This window comes from Salmo trutta, chromosome 26, assembly GCF_901001165.1.
Source record: "Salmo trutta chromosome 26, fSalTru1.1, whole genome shotgun sequence".
NCBI classification, from domain to species: domain Eukaryota; kingdom Metazoa; phylum Chordata; class Actinopteri; order Salmoniformes; family Salmonidae; genus Salmo; species Salmo trutta.
The window spans coordinates 29717890-29737764 of NC_042982.1; the positions used below are offsets into that span (position 1 = coordinate 29717890).

Consider the following 19875-nt stretch of genomic DNA (forward strand, 5'->3'; position numbering starts at 1 on the left):
GACCACTTACAAACTCTGCTGCTGTACTTTGCCCAGAGACAGCAGACACCCCATTCCACTTTCTGGCGGCTTTAGAGAGCCAATGGAAGCCTTAGAAAGTGTCACGTTACAGCACAGATGCTGTAATGTTGATAGAGATGCAACAGAAGGACAACAAGTTGTCAGACAGGGCACTTCCAGTATGGAATCTTCGCAGGTTTTGGCCTGCCATATGAGTTCTGTTATACTCACAGACACCATTCAACCAGTTTTAGAATCTTTGGAGTGTTTTCTATCCAAATCTACTAATGCATATTCTAGTTTCTGGGCAGGAGTAGTAACCAGATTAAATCGGGTACGTTTTTTTATCCAGCCGTGAAAATACTGCCCCCTATCCCAAAGAAGTTAAGACCCGTTTCCGTTTGTACTGTAGTCAACCCAGGATGGGCTGGCCTTGGTTGGCTAGCTCGAATTGGGTTTCCACTGCTTCCAGAAATGAGAAATATTGTAATGTTGCTCGGTAGCTGTGACTGTGCAGCTGGCTTCGGTAATGTTGCTAGCTAGCAAGATGTTGAAGAATTTTATTCACCCTCACCATGCTGTAACTAACGTTACCCGATACTCCTGTCACTGCCAGCCAGACCCATGTATTTAGCAAAGATTTTTAGCTTGCTAACATTAACGTAATCACTAGCATAACAGGCTAGCTAGCTAATTCCTACCTCGATTGTCATGGCATATGTTATTAACTGTCAGTTGTGGCTGCATTGTTGTCTTTACCTTTTTGCTGTTGTCTGTGCCCAATAATGTTTGTACCACGTTTTGTGCTGCTACCATGTTGTGTTGCTAAATTGTTGTCATAGGTCTCTCTTTATGTAGTGTTGTGTTTAACTAGGCAAGTCAGTTAAGAACAAATTCTTATTTTCAACAACAGCCTAGGAACAGTAGGTTAACTGCCTTGTTCAGGGGCAGAACAACAGATTTGTACCTTGTCAGCTCAGGGATTCGATCTTGCAACCTTGCGGTTGCTAGTCCAACGCTCTAACCACTAGGCTACGCTGCCACCCCCGTCTCTCTTGTTGTGTTGTGTTTTGTCCTATATTTACATTGTATTTATTTTTTTATTTTTTATCCCAGGCCCCCGTTCCCGCAGGAGGCCTTTTGCCTTTTGGTAGGCCATCATTGTAAATAATATTTTTTTCTTAACTGACTTGCCTAGTTAAATAAAGGTTAAATACAATAAAAGCTAGCTAGCTAACCAAGCAAACCAGATGACAGGTTTGATAGGATGTTGCTAGCTAGCTAGCCTTCAACACAACCTGGCCAGCTAAAATTCCTGCTAGCTAACGTTAGCTAGCTAGCTTGTTTCAACTCTAGGGTTTAAGGGTGGGTTTCTGTATAAGCACTTTATGATATCTGATGTAAAAAGAGCTTTATAAATACATTTGATTGATTGATTTGGTAGCTAACGTTAGGTAGCAAGCATTCGATGGCTGACTGTTCTCATAAAAGTTTGTGTAGTGCATTAATGAATAAAGGATCCAGCTATGTTGGTAATTCGTGTCATGTCTGACTACTGCAGTACTGCTTGCTAACAGCAGCAAGCCCAGATGAGCTAGCTGGCAGTTGCATATTAATGGCGTCACCAGCCCAAATTCTAATCAAGCTGGTACCAGTTGTGAAAATGGGCTGCGCTGGCCCTGGTTTCCCCCGACCCAGTTCGTATTTGAGTCAACTCTAATTTGGCCCTAATTTTAAGTGCCAGTGGAAACGGGGCTTTAGTCTGAACACTGGAAGCATCTACCTGAGAGAGAGGTGTTACTTGTCATTTTTTACAAAACATAAAACCATTCTGGGATTTTAGAATAGTGTGGTAAATATGTGTGTGGTTGTGTTGTTCCTGTTGCTGGTGGATGGCTGAAGAGCACTCCCCCTCTATCTCTCTCTCTTTCTCGCTCTTTCTTTTTCTCTTTCTCTCTTTCAATTTCGGTCTTGCTTTTTCTCTTTTTCTCTACCCCTCTCTCTACCTCTCTCTCTCTTCCTCTCTACCCCTCTTGCTCTCTCTGACCCTTTCTCTCTCTACCCCTCTCACGCTCTCTCTCTCTCCTTCACATCATCCACTATGCTTCGATTTCACCACTGCGGATCAGGTGTGTGTGTGAGCACTAACTACATTTGAGGCAGGGAGTTGAGTAGGATGAAGAGGGGAAATTAAATGAAAGAGTGCATGAAGTGTGGCCCCCAAGCTGTTTGTGTTCCTATTCATTCTGGTACCCATCCCACGTTCCACACAAACACACATTCAACCATAGGAATGCTTGTGTAACACTAGGGAAACACACATTCACAATCACACACTATGAGAAAAGCAGTGTCATGTTGGGGCATGAATCTCCTTCTCTCACTCATTCTTGCACTCCCTCTCTTCTCTCTGCCCTTTTGACAAATCCATCTCCAGCTTTTGAGTGGTATTTCATTTCAAATCAAATCAAATCAAATTGTATTTCTCACATACACATATTTAGCAGATGTTATTGCGGTCGTAGCAAAATGCTTGTGTTCCTAGCTCCAATAATGCAGTAATATCTAACAATTCACAACAATACACACAAATCTAAAGTTAAGAAATGGAGTTAAGAAATATATAAATATTAGGACGCGCAATGTCGGAGTGGTATTGACTAAAATACAGTAGTAGAATAGAATACAATATATACATATGAAATGAGTAAGTTCAGTTACCTTTGCTTTCTTGGGTACAGGAACAATGGTTAACACCTTGAAGCAAGTGGGGACAGCAGACTGGGATAGGGAGACATTGACTATATCCATAAACACTCCATCCAGCTGGACTGCACATGCTCTGAGGACGCGACTAGGGATGAAGCCTTGCGAGGGTTAACGCATTTAAATGTCTTACTCATGTCGGCCACGGAGAACGAGAGCCCACAGTCCTTGAGAGCGGGCGAAGAAGGTGTTAAGCTTGTGTGGGAGCAAGACATCGTTGTCAGCGACGTGGCTGGTTTTCCCTTTGTTATCTGTGGTTGTCTGTAGACCCTGTCACATACGTCTCGTATCTGAGTCGTTGAATTGCAACACCACTGTCTCTGTACTGACATTTTTCCTGTTTGATTGCCTTACTGAATGCCTTACTGAATAACTACACTGTTTGTATTCAACCATATTCCCAGTCACCTTGCCATGGTTTAATGCGTTGGTTTGCACTTTCAGCTTTGCGCAAATGCTGCCGTCTATCCACGGTTTCTGATTTGAGTAGGTTTTAATAGTCACAGTAGGAACAACATCCACTATACACTTCCTTATGAACTCAGTCACCATGTCAATGTATACGTCAATGTTATTCTCAGAGGCTACCCTGAACATATCCCAGTCCGGGTGATCAAAACAATCTTGAAGCATGGATTCTGATTGGTCAGACCAGCGTTGAATAGACCTCAGACCAGGTACTTCCTGTTTGAATTTCTGCCTATATGAAGGGATGAGCAAAATAAAGTGAAGATCTGATTTGCCGAAGCGAGGACAATAATTTCCTCGTAGGTATCCCGGAAGTTGGAGTAGCAGTGGCCGAGTGTTTTAGCAGCGCGAGAACTACAGTACAGTCAATGTGTTGATAGAACTTCGGTAGCGTTTTCCTCAACTTTGCTTTGTTAAAATCCCCAGCTACAATATATGCGGCATCAGGATATGTGGTTTCCAGTTTGCACCAAGTCCAGTGGGCCATTGTGGTATCGGCTTGATGGGAATATACATGGCTGTGACTATAACCAAAGAGAATTCTCTTGGGAGGTAATACGGTCGGCATTTGATTGTGTGGTATTCTAGGTCGGGTGAACAAAGGACTTGAGTTCCTGTACATTATCACAATCACACCATGAGTAGTTAATCATGAAACATACACCCCCGCCTTTCTTCTCGGAGAATTCTTTATTCCTGTCTGCGCGATGTTCTGAGAACCCAGCTGGCTGTATGGACAGGGACAGTATATCCGGATAGAGCCATGATTCCGTGATGCAGAGTATGTTACAGTCCCTGATGTCTCTCTGGAAGGAGATCCTCGCCCTGAGCTCGTCTACTTTATTGTCCAAAGACTGAACATTAGCGAGTAATATATGCCTCCTGAGTCGGACTAGAAGTCCACTCCGAATACCTCTTCTTCTTTGGAGCAGCCTCTGGGATAACTTCAATTGCCCTGAGTGGTACAAACAAAGGGTCCAATTCGGGAAAGTCGTATTCCTGGTCAAAATGCTGGTGAGTTACCTCCGCTCTGATATCCAAAAGTTATTTCTGGCTGTATGTAATAACACAAACTTTCTGGGCTTTAATGTGAGAAATAAAACACAAAAAAACTAAATACTGCAAAGTTGCTAAGGAGCTAGAATTAGAGCTGCCATGTCTGTCGGCACCATCTAATTGATTGGAGAGAGAGGTGAGGCAACAATTACATGCACATCCCTTTTTCTCTCTTTGTGTGTGTGTGTGTGTGTGTGTGTGTGTGTGTGTGTGTGTGTGTGTGTGTGTGTGTGTGTGTGTGTGTGTGTGTGTATCAATGTGCCAACAGTCCACTGTACTCTGAAGTTATGAGACAGATACAGTAAGAAACAGGTTTCTGTTTATTGGTTTCAGAACCATTGAAGTGCTCATTATATTAGGTCTGCTATATAGGGGATTATTGTATTTGTTTAAAGCAGGGGTAGGCAACTAGATTCAAAAGTGGGACGATTTTTGTCGGAGCGGCTGGTTGGGGGGCCGGAACGTAATTATAATAATTTGTGCACTGCAAATTGACCACAACTAAGTCTAGAAAGGGATTGTATTTGAAAATAACAATAATTTCATACCTTATTTACATTGAGACACGATCACATATTACTTTTTTTATTTGTGGGAATACTTGGGAACTGATTCCCTGGTTTAACGCTACAGAGGGGGTTATTGTATTGGTGTACAGAAACCGGGAAGTACAGGAATATGGGTTTTAGATCTTGTAGAGGGACAGAGGGTTGGCCTGCGTCGGGGTTGGCACGGACAGAACTTGGCAGCGGAACCTAGTGTTGCTGTCGTGTCGGAGGTTGGCACGCTCAGCCTGTCTGGCAGGAAGGAAACCTGTCTAGGGTACTGTGTGGCCGGGGTAGAGGGGTAGAACCACAAATATTCTGAGGCTGAACCTGCTCTCTCACACAGTCACCTCCTATACAGTACAACTATTACGTCCGGATACAACCTCACCTCTGTAAGTTCAGGACTGACTAGGATGTAGTTCCAAAGTCACCTCTGAAAGGACAGAGGAATTGACAGATTACATTTTTTTTTGGCTTAACTTTTCACTCCGATTTTCTAATAGTTGTCACTCACTGACTGTATAGGTGGTGCAAATAACCACTCCCTCTCTTCCACTCCTCCCCTCGTCATCCCTCTCTCCTATCGTCTTTCAGGAAGTATAATATTCGTGTGGAGGACATCATGATCAGGGATGTGACCTACATCACCCTCAACTGCTGCTACAGAGACCTGCATGATGTACTGCTGGCTGGACACCTCAAGACCCTGGCCCTGCTCGAGTCCAGTGGTGAGACATGCACACACAGACTAGAGGTCGACCGATTAATCGGAATGGCCGATTAATTCGGGCCGATTTCAAGTTTTCATAACAATCGGAAATCGGTATTTTTGGACGCCGATTTGGCCGATTTTTTATTATTTTTTTTTACCTTCATTTAACTAGGCAAGTCAGTTAAGAACACATTCTTATTTTCAATGACGGCCTAGGAACAGTGGGTTAACTGCCTTGTTCAGGGGCAGAAAGACAGATTTTTACCTTGTCAGCTCGGGGATTCAATCTTGCAACCTTACAGTTAACTAGTCCAACCTCTAACCACCTGCTTTACATTGCAATCCACAAGGAGCCTGCCTGTTACGCGAATGCAGTAAGAAGTCAAGGTAAGTTGCTAGCTAGCATTAAACTTATCTTATAAAAAACAATCAATCAATCATAATCTCTAGTTAACTACACATGGTTGATGATATTACTAGTTTATCTAGCCTGTCCTGCGTTGCATATAATCGCTTAGGTACACGTTGCTCCAACCATAAACATCAATGCCTTTCTTAAAATCAATACACAAGTATATATTTGTAAACCTGCATATTTAGTTAATATTGCCTGCTAACATTAATTTCTTTTAACTAGGGAAAATGTGTCACTTCTCTTGCAAACAGAGTCAGGGTATATGCAGCAGTCTGGCTCGTTGCGAACTGTGAAGACTATTTCTTCCTAACAAAGACAGCCGACTTCGCCAAACAGGGGATGATTTAACAAAAGCGCATTTGTGAAAAAAGCACAATCGTTGCACGACTGTACCTAACCATAAACATCAATGCCTTTCTTAAAATCAATACACAGAAGTATATATTTTTAAACCTGCATATTTAGCTAAAAGAAATCCAGGTTAGCAGGCAATATTAACCAGGTAAAATTGTGTCATTTTGCGTTCATTGCACGCAGAGTCAGGGTATATGCAATAGTTTGGGCCTCCTGGCTCGTTGCGAACTAATTTTCCAGAATTTTACGTAATTATGACATAACATTGAAGGTTGTGCAATGTAACAGGAATATTTAGACTTAGGGATGCCACCCATTAGATAGAATACGGAACGGTTCCGTATTTCACTGACAGGAAAAACTTTTTGTTTTCGAGATGATAGTTTCCGGATTCGACCATATTAATGACCTAAGGCTCGTATTTCTGTGTGTTATTATGTTATAATTAAGTCTATGATTTGATAGAGCAGTCTGACTGAGCGATGGTAGGCAGCAGCAGGCTCGTAAGCGTTCATTCAAACAGCACTTTTGTGCGTTTGCCAGCAGCTCTTCGCAATGCATTGTGCTGTTTATGACTTCAAGCCTGTCAACTCCCAAGATTAGGCTGGTGTAACCGATGTGAAATGGCTAGCTAGTTAGCCGGGTGCGCGCTAATAGCGTTTCAAACGTCACTCGCTCTGTAGTTTTTCCCCTTGCTCTACATGGGTAACGCTGCTTCGACAGTGGCTGTTGTTGATGTGTTCCTGGTTCGAGCCCAGGTAGGAGCGAGGAGAGGGACGGAAGCTATACTGTTACACTGGCAATACTAAAGTGCCTATAAGAACATCCAATAGTCAAAGGTATATGAAATACAAATCGTATAGAGAGAAATAGTCCTATAATTCCTATATAGTGTGGCTCAGTTGGTAGAGCATGGTGTTTGCAACACCAGGGTTGTGGGTTCGATTCCCATGGGGGACCAGTACGGGGAAAAAAAATGTATGAAATGTATGTATTCACTACTGTAAGTCACTCTGGATAAGAGCGTCTGCTAAATGACAAAAATGTATAATAACTACAACCTAAAACTTCTTACCTGGGAATATTGAAGACTCATGTTAAAAGGAACCACCAGCTTTTATATGTTCTCATGTTCTGAGCAAGGAACTTAAACGTTAGCTTTCTTACATGGCACATATTGCACTTTTACTTTCTTCTCCAACACTTTGTTTTTGCATTATTTAAACCAAATTGAACATGTTTCATTATTTATTTGAGCCTAAATTGATTTTATTGATGTATTATATTAAGTTAAAATAAGTGTTCATTCAGTATTGTTGTAATTGTCATTATTACAAATAAATAAATAAAAAAATCGGCCGGCTTTAATCGGTATCGGCTTTTTTGGCCCTCCAATAATCGGTATCAGCATCGAAAAATCATAATCGGTCGACCTCTAACACAGATACCCACACACACACACACTCATACTTTACAGACGCAGACACACACACAAATTACAGACACTACAGGACATATTCAGTCAAATAAATACTCCCCCACACACATTCAAGTTATATATGATTATTCAGTATGCCAAGTCTGTTGTAATTGTGTAGCAATGCCAAAGCAATTAGCTGGGGCAATTATTTTAAACAAACAAACACACCCCCTCATGTACACACACACACACACACACACTCAGACGCCTGGCTGTTGTTAGTTACATAACTCACCATGCAGAAACATGTGTTAGGAGTCCCCTGCAGTCTGCACATTAAATACTGTTCTAGAAGACCTCTCTTTCTCCTCTCCTCCATCACATCTTCCCACTTTGTCCTCCCCCTCCTATCTCATTCTAATCTCCTGGCCCCTCTCTCTCCATTTCTCTTCTCTTCCATCATCCCTCTTCTTTTTATTCTCATCTGTCTCTTCTCTGCCTTTCATCCCATCATATCTGTCCTCTCTTCATCATCCCATTCCCTTCTTACTTGCACTCTCATCTCATATTTCTCTCCATCCATCTCTCCCTTGCTGCCCCTTACTTTCTCTGCTCTCTTTCTCTCTTCCCCTCCTTTTCTCTCCACCCTCATCACCCCTTCTCACTCCCCCTCCCTCCCTCTCTCTCTCTCTCTCTCTCTCTCTCTCTCTCTCCTCCACCCCTCAGAGTCGATGATCCTGCTGGGTTCTATTGAGCGTGCCCAGCTCCAAGCCCTCCTTTCCCTACAGCTGGGCCGGCCACGGAGGCTGGAGTACCTGAGAGACCGGGCTACTGCTGAGAAGAAGCGCCTGTCGATGGTCTCCCATCCGGGCAGCGAGGACGGCTCCCAGAGGGTTAACCAGGAGGTCCGGTTCCAGGTAAGTACAGTCTTGACAACCCACACCGAGCTATACGTTACACTCTTTGAGGTCAGTCATGTCTGGAGTCCCCAGTACCACACTAAGCTAACAGTACACACTATGAGGTCAGTCATGTCTGGAGTCCCCAGTACCACACTAAGCTAACAGTACACACTATGAGGTCAGTCATGTCTGTAGTCCCCAGTACCACACTAAGCTAACAGTACACACTATGAGGTCAGTCATGTCTGGAGTCCCCAGTACCACACCAAGCTAACAGTACACACTACGAGGTCAGTCATGTCTGGAGTCCCCAGTACCACACTAAGCTAACAGTACACACTATGAGGTCAGTCATGTCTGTAGTCCCCAGTACCACACTAAGCTAACAGTACACACTACGAGGTCAATCATGTCTGGAGTCCCCAGTACCACACTAAGCTAACAGTACACACTACGAGGTCAATCATGTCTGGAGTCCCCAGTACCACACTAAGCTAACAGTACACACTATGAGGTCAATCATGTCTGGAGTCCCCAGTACCACACTAAGCTAACAGTACACACTACGAGGTCAATCATGTCTGGAGTCCCCAGTACCACACTAAGCTAACAGTACACACTATGAGGTCAATCATGTCTGGAGTCCCCAGTACCACACTAAGCTAACAGTACACACTATGAGGTCAATCATGTCTGGAGTCCCCAGTACCACACTAAGCTAACAGTACACACTACGAGGTCAATCATGTCTGGAGTCCCCAGTACCACACTAAGCTAACAGTACACACTACGAGGTCAATCATGTCTGGAGTCCCCAGTACCACACTAAGCTAACAGTACACACTATGAGGTCAGTCATGTCTGTAGTCCCCAGTACCACACTAAGCTAACAGTACACACTATGAGGTCAATCATGTCTGGAGTCCCCAGTACCACACTAAGCTAACAGTACACACTACGAGGTCAATCATGTCTGGAGTCCCCAGTACCACACTAAGCTAACAGTACACACTATGAGGTCAGTCATGTCTGTAGTCCCCAGTACCACACCAAGCTAACAGTACACACTATGAGGTCAATCATGTCTGGAGTCCCCAGTACCACACCAAGCTAACAGTACACACTATGAGGTCAATCATGTCTGGAGTCCCCAGTACCACACTAAGCTAACAGTACACACTATGAGATCAATCATGTCTGGAGTCCCCAGTACCACACTAAGCTAACAGTACACACTACGAGGTCAATCATGTCTGGAGTCCCCAGTACCACACCAAGCTAACAGTACACACTATGAGGTCAATCATGTCTGGAGTCCCCAGTACCACACCAAGCTAACAGTACACACTATGAGGTCAATCATGTCTGGAGTCCCCAGTACCGTACCACACCAAGCTAACAGTACACACTATGAGGTCAATCATGTCTGGAGTCCCCAGTACCACACCAAGCTAACAGTACACACTATGAGGTCAATCATGTCTGGAGTCCCCAGTACCACACCAAGCTAACAGTACACACTATGAGGTCAATCATGTCTGGAGTCCCCAGTACCACACCAAGATAACAGTACACACTATGAGGTCAATCATGTCTGGAGTCCCCAGTACCACACCAAGCTAACAGTACACACTATGAGGTCAATCATGTCTGGAGTCCCCAGTACCACACCAAGCTAACAGTACACACTATGAGGTCAATCATGTCTGGAGTCCCCAGTACCACACCGAGCTAACAGTACACACTATGAGGTCAATCATGTCTGGAGTCCCCAGTACCACACCAAGCTAACAGTACACACTATGAGGTCAATCATGTCTGGAGTCCCCAGTACCACACCAAGCTAACAGTACACACTACGAGGTCAATCATGTCTGGAGTCCCCAGTACCACACTAAGCTAACAGTACACACTACGAGGTCAATCATGTCTGGAGTCCCCAGTACCACACTAAGCTAACAGTACACACTACGAGGTCAATCATGTCTGGAGTCCCCAGTACCACACCAAGCTAACAGTACACACTACGAGGTCAATCATGTCTGGAGTCCCCAGTACCACACTAAGCTAACAGTACACACTACGAGGTCAATCATGTCTGTAGTCCCCAGTACCACACCAAGCTAACAGTACACACTACGAGGTCAATCATGTCTGGAGTCCCCAGTACCACACTAAGCTAACAGTACACACTACGAGGTCAGTCATGTCTGTAGTCCCCAGTACCACACCAAGCTAACAGTACACACTATGAGGTCAATCATGTCTGGAGTCCCCAGTACCACACTAAGCTAACAGTACACACTACGAGGTCAATCATGTCTGGAGTCCCCAGTACCACACTAAGCTAACAGTACACACTATGAGGTCAATCATGTCTGGAGTCCCCAGTACCACACTAAGCTAACAGTACACACTACGAGGTCAGTCATGTCTGGAGTCCCCAGTACCACACCAAGCTAACAGTACACACTACGAGGTCAGTCATGTCTGGAGTCCCCAGTACCACACCAAGCTAACAGTACACACTACGAGGTCAGTCATGTCTGGAGTCCCCAGTACCGTACCACACCAAGCTAACAGTACACACTACGAGGTCAATCATGTCTGGAGTCCCCAGTACCACACTAAGCTAACAGTACACACTACGAGGTCAGTCATGTCTGTAGTCCCCAGTACCACACCAAGCTAACAGTACACACTATGAGGTCAATCATGTCTGGAGTCCCCAGTACCGTACCACACCAAGCTAACAGTACACACTACGAGGTCAGTCATGTCTGGAGTCCCCAGTACCGTACCACACCAAGCTAACAGTACACACTACGAGGTCAATCATGTCTGGAGTCCCCAGTACCACACTAAGCTAACAGTACACACTACGAGGTCAGTCATGTCTGTAGTCCCCAGTACCACACCAAGCTAACTGTACACACTACGAGGTCAATCATGTCTGGAGTCCCCAGTACCACACTAAGCTAACAGTACACACTACGAGGTCAGTCATGTCTGGAGTCCCCAGTACCACACCAAGCTAACAGTACACACTACGAGGTCAGTCATGTCTGGAGTCCCCAGTACCACACCAAGCTAACAGTACACACTACGAGGTCAGTGAAAGAAGGAGAGAGAGACCGACAGAGAGAGAAACAGAAGGAGAAAGAGTGGGCTCCTGAGTGGCTCAGTGGTCTAAGGAACTGCATGTCAGTGCAAGAAGCATGACTAGTCCCTGGTTCAAATCCAGGCTTTATCATAGGGTGGTGCACAATTGGCCCAGTGTTGTCTGGGTTTGGCTGGGGTAGGATGTCATTGTAAATAAGAATTTTTTCTTAAATGACTTGCCTTAAATAAATAAAAAATTAAGAGAGAGTGATAGGGAAGGAGAATTAGAGAGAAACATATGCTATTTGGCCCTAAATACAGAGTACCCAGTAGCAGAACAACTGACCACTGTGACCCAAACTTAAGAAAAGCTTTGACAATGTACAGACTCAGTGAGCATAGCCTTGCTATTGAGAAAGGCAGACCTGGCTGTCAAGAGAAGACAGGCTATGTGCACACTGCCCACAAAATGAGGTATAAACCTCCTGCCAAATGTATGACCATGTTAGAGATACATATTTCCCTCAGATTACACGGATCCACATTTGAAAACAAACCCAATTTTGATAAACTCCCATATCTACTGGGTGAAATACCACGGTGTGACATCACAGCAGCAAGATTTGTGACCTATTGCCACAACACAGTATGTAGACATTTGAAATGTCTTTATTCTTTTTGAACTTCTGTGAGTGAAATGTTTACTGTCCAATTTTATTGTTTATTTCACTTTTATTTATTATCTACTTCACTTGCTTTGGCAATGTTAAAATATTTTTCCCATGTCAATAAAGCCCTTGAATTGAATTGAATTGAACAGAGAGAGAGGGACCAACGGAGAGAGACAGTGACAAAGGAGAGAGAGAGGGACCGTGTGTGTGCGTGCATGGGGTTGTGCTTGTGTGTGTGTGTGTGTGTGTGTGTGTGTGTGTGTGTGTGTGTGTGTGTGTGTGTGTGTGTGTGTGTGTGTGTGTGTGTGTGTGTGTGTGTGTGTGTGTGAGCACTGGCAGACACAGCTGAAATTGGGGTTTTGTGGCTGCCAATGTCTAGCTTTATTCTGAGGACTAGCACTGCTGTATTCAGAATACTGATCTGGTTCCTCCTCCCTGCACCACTCCTGCACCCCGCCCCAGGCTAGTGGAGTGATACTCAGCCATTCACAGCAGGCCGGTGGGGGGGAAGAGAAGGAGAGGAAGGGAGGGGGTGGCGGGAAGAGGGGAAACAAGCGTTTATTTCAGCTTTTCCCTCCAGGACTTCCCTCCAGGACTTCCCCCCAGGACTTCCCCAGGACGCCAGGGTTTGGATATCCAACTATTCATCACACTCATTTAGCTCTCTCAGCGCTCTCACTCTCTCTGTTTCTCTCTCTGTTTCTCTCTCTGTTTCTCTCTCTGTTTCTCTCTCTGTTTCCCTCTCTGTTTCTCTCTCTGTCTAAAAACAAAAACATTAAATAAAAGCATTATACGTTTTAATTTTCTAAAGTTGGTGTGAGAGAGGTGGAAAAAGTATTGTTATCGATCAATAGTGACAAATGATAACTTAGATGGAAAGCTACTGAGGATGGTAGCTGACTCTATAGCCACTCCTATCTGTCATATCTTTAATCTGAGCCTAGAGGAAAGTCTTTGTCCTCAGGCCTGGAGGGAAGCCAAAGTCATTCCACTACCCAACAGTAGTAAAGTGGCCTTTACTGGTTCTAACAGCAGACCTATCAGCTTGCTGCCAGCTCTTGGCAAACTGTTGGATTTTTCTTTTGACCAAATACAATGCTATTTTTCTGTAAACAAATTAACATTAGACTTTCAGCATGCTTATAGCGAAGAGCACTCAACATGTACTGCACTGACACAAATGACTGATGATTGGTTGAAAGAAAGTGATAAGAAGATTGTGGGATCTGTACTGTTAGATTTCAGTGCAGCCTTTGATATTATTGACCATAACCTGTTGTTGAAAAAACATATGTGTTATGACTTTTCAACCTCTGCCATATTGTGGATTCAGAGCTATCTATCTAATAGAACTCTGAGGGTTTTTCTTTAATGGAAGCTTCTCTAATGTCAAACATGTCAAGTGTGGTGTTACCGCAGGGCAGCTCTAGACCCTCTACTCTTTTCTATTTTACCAATAACCTGCCACTGGCATTAAACAAAGCATGTGTGTCCATGTATGCTGATGATTCAACCCTGTAAGCGTCAGCAACCGCAGCTAATGAAGTCACTGGAACCCTTAACAAAGAGTTGCAGTCTGTTTTGGAATGGGTGGCCAGTAATAAACTGGTCCTGAACATCTCTAAAACTAAAAGCATTGTATTTGGTACAAATCATTTCCTAAGTTCTAGCTGAATCTGGTAATGAATGGTGTGGCTGTTGAACAAGTTGAGGAGACTAAATTACTTGGTGTTACCTTAGATTGTAAACTGTCATGGTCAAAACATATAGATTCAATGGTTGTAAAGATGGGGAGAGGTCTGTCCGGGATAACGAGATGCTCTGCTTTTTTGACACGACATTCCACAAAGCAAGTCCTACAGGCTCTAGTTTTATCTTATCTTGATTATTGTCCAGTCACATGGTCAAGTGCTGCTAAGAAATACTTAGTAAAGCTGCAGCTGGCCCAGAACAGAGCAGCATGTTGTGCTCTGTATTGTAATCCCAGCGCTAATATTAATACTATGCATGCCAGTCTCTCCTGGCTAAGCGTTTAGGAAAGACTGACTGTATCACTTCTTATTTTTATGAAAAAGATGAAGGTGTTGGAAATTCCAAATTGTTTGCATAGTCAACTGTCATACACATTTACCACAGCAGTTATGCCACCAGGGGTCTTTTCACAGTCCCCAGGTCCAGAACAAATTCAAGGAAACGTACAGTATTTGTCACGTCCTGACCAGTAAAGGGGTTATTTGTTATTGTAGTTTGGTCAGGACATGGAAGGGAGTGTTTGTTTTATGTGTTTCAGGGGTTTTTGGTTTATGTTCTATGTTAGTATATTTCTATGTTCGTTCTAGTTTTTCTATTTCTATGTTTAGTTTATTGGGTTGACTTTCAATTGGAGGCAGCTGTTCCTCGTTGCCTCTAATTGAAGGTCCTATTTAGTAGGGGTGTTTTTCTATGGGTTTTTGTGGGTAGTTGTTTCTGGTATAGTGTTGTGCCTTACAGGACTGTTAGCCACTTTGTCATTGTTTGTTATTTAGTTTATCTGTGTTCACGTTTTCTTCTCAATAAATAAGAAGATGAGTTTACACATTCCCGCTGCGCCTTGGTCCCATCAGTACGACGAACGTGACAGAACTACCCACCACCAACGGACCAAGCAGCGGAGGAAGGAGCAGCAGAGGGATTTGGAGTCATGGACATGGGAGGAAATTTTGGACGGGGCAGGACCTTGGCACCAGGCTGGGGAGTACCGGCGACCTAAGGAGGAGCTGGAGGCAGCCAAGGCGGAGCGGCGTCATTGCGAGGCATTATACGCGCAGATTGGCAAGTGTGAGAGGCAGCCCCAAGAAATGTTTTGGGGGGAGTGGCTAGGTCAGGTAATAGACCTAAGCCAACTCCCCGTGCTTATTATGGGGAGCAGCGGATCATGAGAGCGCCGGTCTATGCGGAAGTGCGCACGATCTCGCCCATGCCCAGTTCGCCCTGTGCCAGCACTCCGCTCGTGCAGGGCTACTGTTACCACCCAGCCAGGACGGGTGGTAACAAGACCTCCAGTGCTTGTTCATGGCCCGGTGTATCCAGTTCCTGCTCCTCGCACTAGCCTTGAGGTGCGTGTCTCCAGTCTGGCGCCTCCAAAGCCAGCACCACGCACCAGGCCTCTAGTGCGTCAGCCCAGTCCAGTACGTCCTGTTCCCGCTCCTCGCACTAGCCCTGGGGTGCATGTAAATAGTCTGGCGCCTCCAGAGCCAGCCCCACGCATCAGGCCTTCAGTGCGCAGTCCCCGTCCAGAGCTTCCGACGACAGTACCCCGTCTAGAGCTTCCGACGACAGTTCCCCGTCCAAAGCTTCCGACGACAGTTCCCCGTCCAGAGCTTCAGGCGACAGTTCCCCGTCCAGAGCTTCCGGCGACAGTTCCCCGTCCAGAGCTTCCAGCGATGTCCTACAGTCCGGAGCCTGCAGAGACTGTCCTACAGTCCGGAGCCTGCAGAGACGGCCCACAGTCCGGAACCGGCGCAGCCAGAGTTGCCCTACAGTCCGGAACCGGCGCAGCCAGAGTCGCCCTACAGACCCATGATTGCATGGAACTCTCTTCCATCTCATATAGTGCAAGTGAAAAGCAAACCTGGTTTCAAAAAACTAATAAAGCAACAGACCTCATGGCACAACGCCTCTCCCCCATGTGACCTACTTGTTGTGTGTATGTACTGGACTAACTGATAGATGCACACACACTACATGTTACTGTTTTTAAATGTATGTAAATTGTAAAGTCTTTTGTCTGTAATGTATTTTTTGTTATGTGTCAGAACCCAGTAAGACTAGCTGTCGCTTTTGGCGCCGGCTAATGGGGATCGTAATAAAATAAAAAATGATCTAATAAATCTCTATCCTCATCACCACTTTCTCCTACATCTTTTCAGCCCTGGTGTTTCCTCCTATCTATTGACTATTCTTCTCACTTTTTCATTCTGTCTCCTTCTTTAGCTCTTTCCATATTCTCACAATCTCATCTCATTCTCTCCCTCTCTTGCTTTTTCTATTCCTCCCTCCATCAGGCTGTGTGTGTGGGGGGGTTGTAATAGAGCTGGTGAGACAAGATAGAGAGCAACCAATGGAATGATGAGTCAGGAGGAGAGTGAAAGACAATCAAATACAAATTAGATATAAAGAGGGCTGGGGAAAGGCATGGGTGGAGAGAGGAGGAGGAGGAAGAGAGGGGGTGTGTGGGGGGGTGAAGCGCGTGTTGATGTCCAGAACAGCATGTGAGAATGTTAGGGAGTTTGCCTATAACTATACCTTGTTATTGGATCATTCTTAATTAGAACAGAGTGGAAAGAAACTCGCACTGTGGGACCATTTCTCCCAAACTAAACTACAGTGATGTGTGTGGAATGTGAAGAGGGGATGTAGGTACAACATGTACTGTACTATTGATTAAATATATTCAGAGTGTATAGTAATGTGTGTGTGTGTGTGTGTGTGTGTGTGTGTGTGTGTGTGTGTGTGTGTGTGTGTGTGTAGATCTCGACAGAGGAGTCTACCTTCAGTCCCACCCCTACCCCCTCTATGAAGCCACTGAAGCCGGCCCTGAAAAGACCCTCTGTGGTGGACCGCCCCACTGGGATACCCATACCCACAAGTAAGCTCACACACACACACCCTTAACCCCCTAGAGTTGATTGATGCATCGGTGCGTCAATCTAAGTAACATAATAACATAGTAACATAGTAACATCAAAATGTGTCAGTTTAAGCCGCATCTACGGTGAAAGGTGGCAGAGCTAGAGCAGTGAAATTCGGTCTTCTCATGAAAACATCTATAGCGTCTGAACAGTTTGACCTACAAACTATTATGACCACTCTATTGAAAGGGTAGACTCTCACGAACATGAGGGTGGTATCCGCTCTACGACCCCCACAAGTGTCAGGGGACTCGTCTGAATTCGTTACAGTTGATGTGCCAACTTCTGTTTGTAGCATGCAAACCGTTTGGGCTACAAACAAATGTGGAGAGGGGAGATTCTCACGAACATGATGGTGTTCTCCGTTTAGCTCTACAACCCCCACAAGTGTCACGGGACTCGTCTGAAGGTAACCGATACCGGTTGTAAAAAAATGATGGAAAGATTAAGGTAGTTTTGTGCCTACCCAAAAAAGGGGTTAAATATGTGTAAAAAAAAAAAATATATATATAGTACCAGTCAAAAGTTTGGACACACCTACTCGTTCGAGGGTTTTTCTTTATTTTTACTATTTTCTACATTGTAGAATAATAGTGAAGACATCAAAACTATGAAATAACACATATGGGATCATGTAGTAACCAAAAAAGTGTTAAACCAATCAAAATATATTTTATTTTTGAGATTCTTCAAAGTTGCCACCCTTTGCCTTGATGACAGCTTAACAAGCCATTTGTGTGTTTCTCTGAGCTATAGTAGTAAAGGCCAAATTCAGTATTTGATCAAATATTTTTATTTTATACCTAAAGGGGTCCTAAAATTCAAGATCAAATTGCTAGCTAAATGATCCATTGTATGACCACCCCCACCCCCACCCCCTCCGTCCCCCCGTACCCCCAATGACTTTTAAGAATTATTAAACAACTAAGTACTTTTTGATTTACTTTGAGCTGCTTCAATGGTCTCTCGCCTCTCTCTCTCTCTCAGGTCCACAGGACCACTCTAGCAGCACCTTAAAGAATCTCTTCTGTGTCAACCCCGAGACAGAAGGCCTGGAGGTGAGACACCTGTTTTAAAACACACACTTACACTCTTTCTATTCTCTCCTCCAAGCTCAGAATCTCCCAACTCTCTCCTACACATAACCCCTTCCTGCCCTGTCCTCCTCTCCACTCTCTCTGAGTAACACCTCCACACCGCCACTTGAGTTGGGAGACTCAAGTGTCTGTTTCTGAGAGTGGTGGGGTGAGCGTTTGCCCAGCGTTGCGGAGGCGTTGTGTTAATGTTGTTCTTGTCTTTGGCCACTGGAAGAACAAGAATGTCAACATCAACATAGAGGGCACTGCGACTCCTGAGTTTAGGAGGCCACCCAAGCGTGTCAGGATATCCGTCGTGGTAAGAACGCCGGGAATGCCTGCGGAATCTGCCCAGCAACTGGACATCCATCCAATCAACCAATCGCCATCCACTGCAGGGCTAATCCATGCCGATGGACTGTGATCTGTGCCATCGAGCCAAATGTGTTGAACGTCCTCCTCCCTGTCTGTGAACCATTACTGACCTCTGACCCCTAATCCTCTTCTTCTGATTGGCTGTTAGAATGCAAACTGAATGCAAACATTGTCAGAATGCAAACTGATTGGTCAAGAGGTCAGTAAGGGTCATGGAGAACTCGACCGCCCCTATAGCTATGACACCCTAAACCCCAAAAGACTACAAACCGTGTTTGTGGTCCAAACGTGGTCTTTCCTCAGTAAGGGTGGTATGGTTAAGTTGTGGTTAACTTAAGGGATGTGGCGGTTCAACCAAAGCATGCTGCTACGCTGTCCATCATCAGCCATGTCATTAGAGGCGTCCAATCAGTGACCTTCTACTGGTTTGTGGGTGGGGCCTGTAGCGCTACAGTCCACCCCTCCACAGAACCAAACCCCTCCCACATGTTCATCTGCTGTAGTTGTTCATACCATTTGTCATGAGGACACAAGTTATACTAGGGATAGAGGGAGGGGGGAGAGGTTTGGATTGGGATGGGAGCTGGGTGGGGTGGGGTGGGGAGAGGTTTGGATTGGGATGGGAGCGTGGTGGGGTGGGGTGGGGAGAGGTTTGGATTGGGATGGGAGCGGGGTGGGGTGGGGTGGGGTGGGGTGGGGTGGGGAGATGTTTGGATTGGGATGGGAGCGGGGTGGGGTGGGGTGGGGAGAGATTTGGATTGGGATGGGAGCGTGGTGGGGTGGGGAGAGGTTTGGATTGGGATGGGAGCGGGGTGGGGTGGGGTGGGGAGAGGTTTGGATTGGGATGGGAGTGGGATGGGGTGGGTGGGGGGAAGGGAGGTGGTATTACATGACATGCGTGTGGTCCTGTGTTGCTTAGTTGGTAAAACATGGTGCTTCCACCGCCAGGGTTGAGGGTTTGATTCCCGGGACCACCCATACGTAAAATGTATGCACGCATGACTAAGTCGATTTGGATAAAAGCGTCTGCTAAATGGCATATAGTATTAACAGAAATCAGAGATGTATCCTGTTGGTAAGACGAGCAGTTCTAGTCCTCCTGTTCAATGACCAAGCAATTACAAATACAACCACCAAGGAAACCATAAACCAAAATACTCTGTCCAATTACCAACGCTGCTACGCTTTAACAGTGATGCATGTCCATCAATGAAACAACTGCCCAATTCTGAAGGATTAAGAATGATGATTGCAACATTTAAAACATGATAAAATGTTGCATGTACCCCTCTGACAAAATATAAAATGCTAATTATTGTTTTATTCATAAATAGTCAAGA

At 45.0% G+C, this 19875-nt stretch overlaps 1 protein-coding gene across 3 annotated transcripts in view; it reads left to right on the forward strand.

Annotated features, from left to right (window-relative positions):
* The window catches only part of LOC115163618 (chloride channel protein 2), a 182934-nt gene that overhangs the window by 144139 nt on the left and 18920 nt on the right, over positions 1 to 19875 (forward strand). For 2 of the 3 annotated variants that reach the window (XM_029715644.1, XM_029715645.1), the window contains 5 exons: positions 5433 to 5566; positions 8466 to 8656; positions 16924 to 17041; positions 18072 to 18142; positions 18396 to 18479. In XM_029715644.1, coding sequence (XP_029571504.1) covers positions 5433 to 5566; positions 8466 to 8656; positions 16924 to 17041; positions 18072 to 18142; positions 18396 to 18479 — 598 coding nt within the window. The remainder of the gene's footprint in view (positions 1 to 5432; positions 5567 to 8465; positions 8657 to 16923; positions 17042 to 18071; positions 18143 to 18395; positions 18480 to 19875) is intronic. The other variant, XM_029715646.1, reaches the window with a different exon arrangement.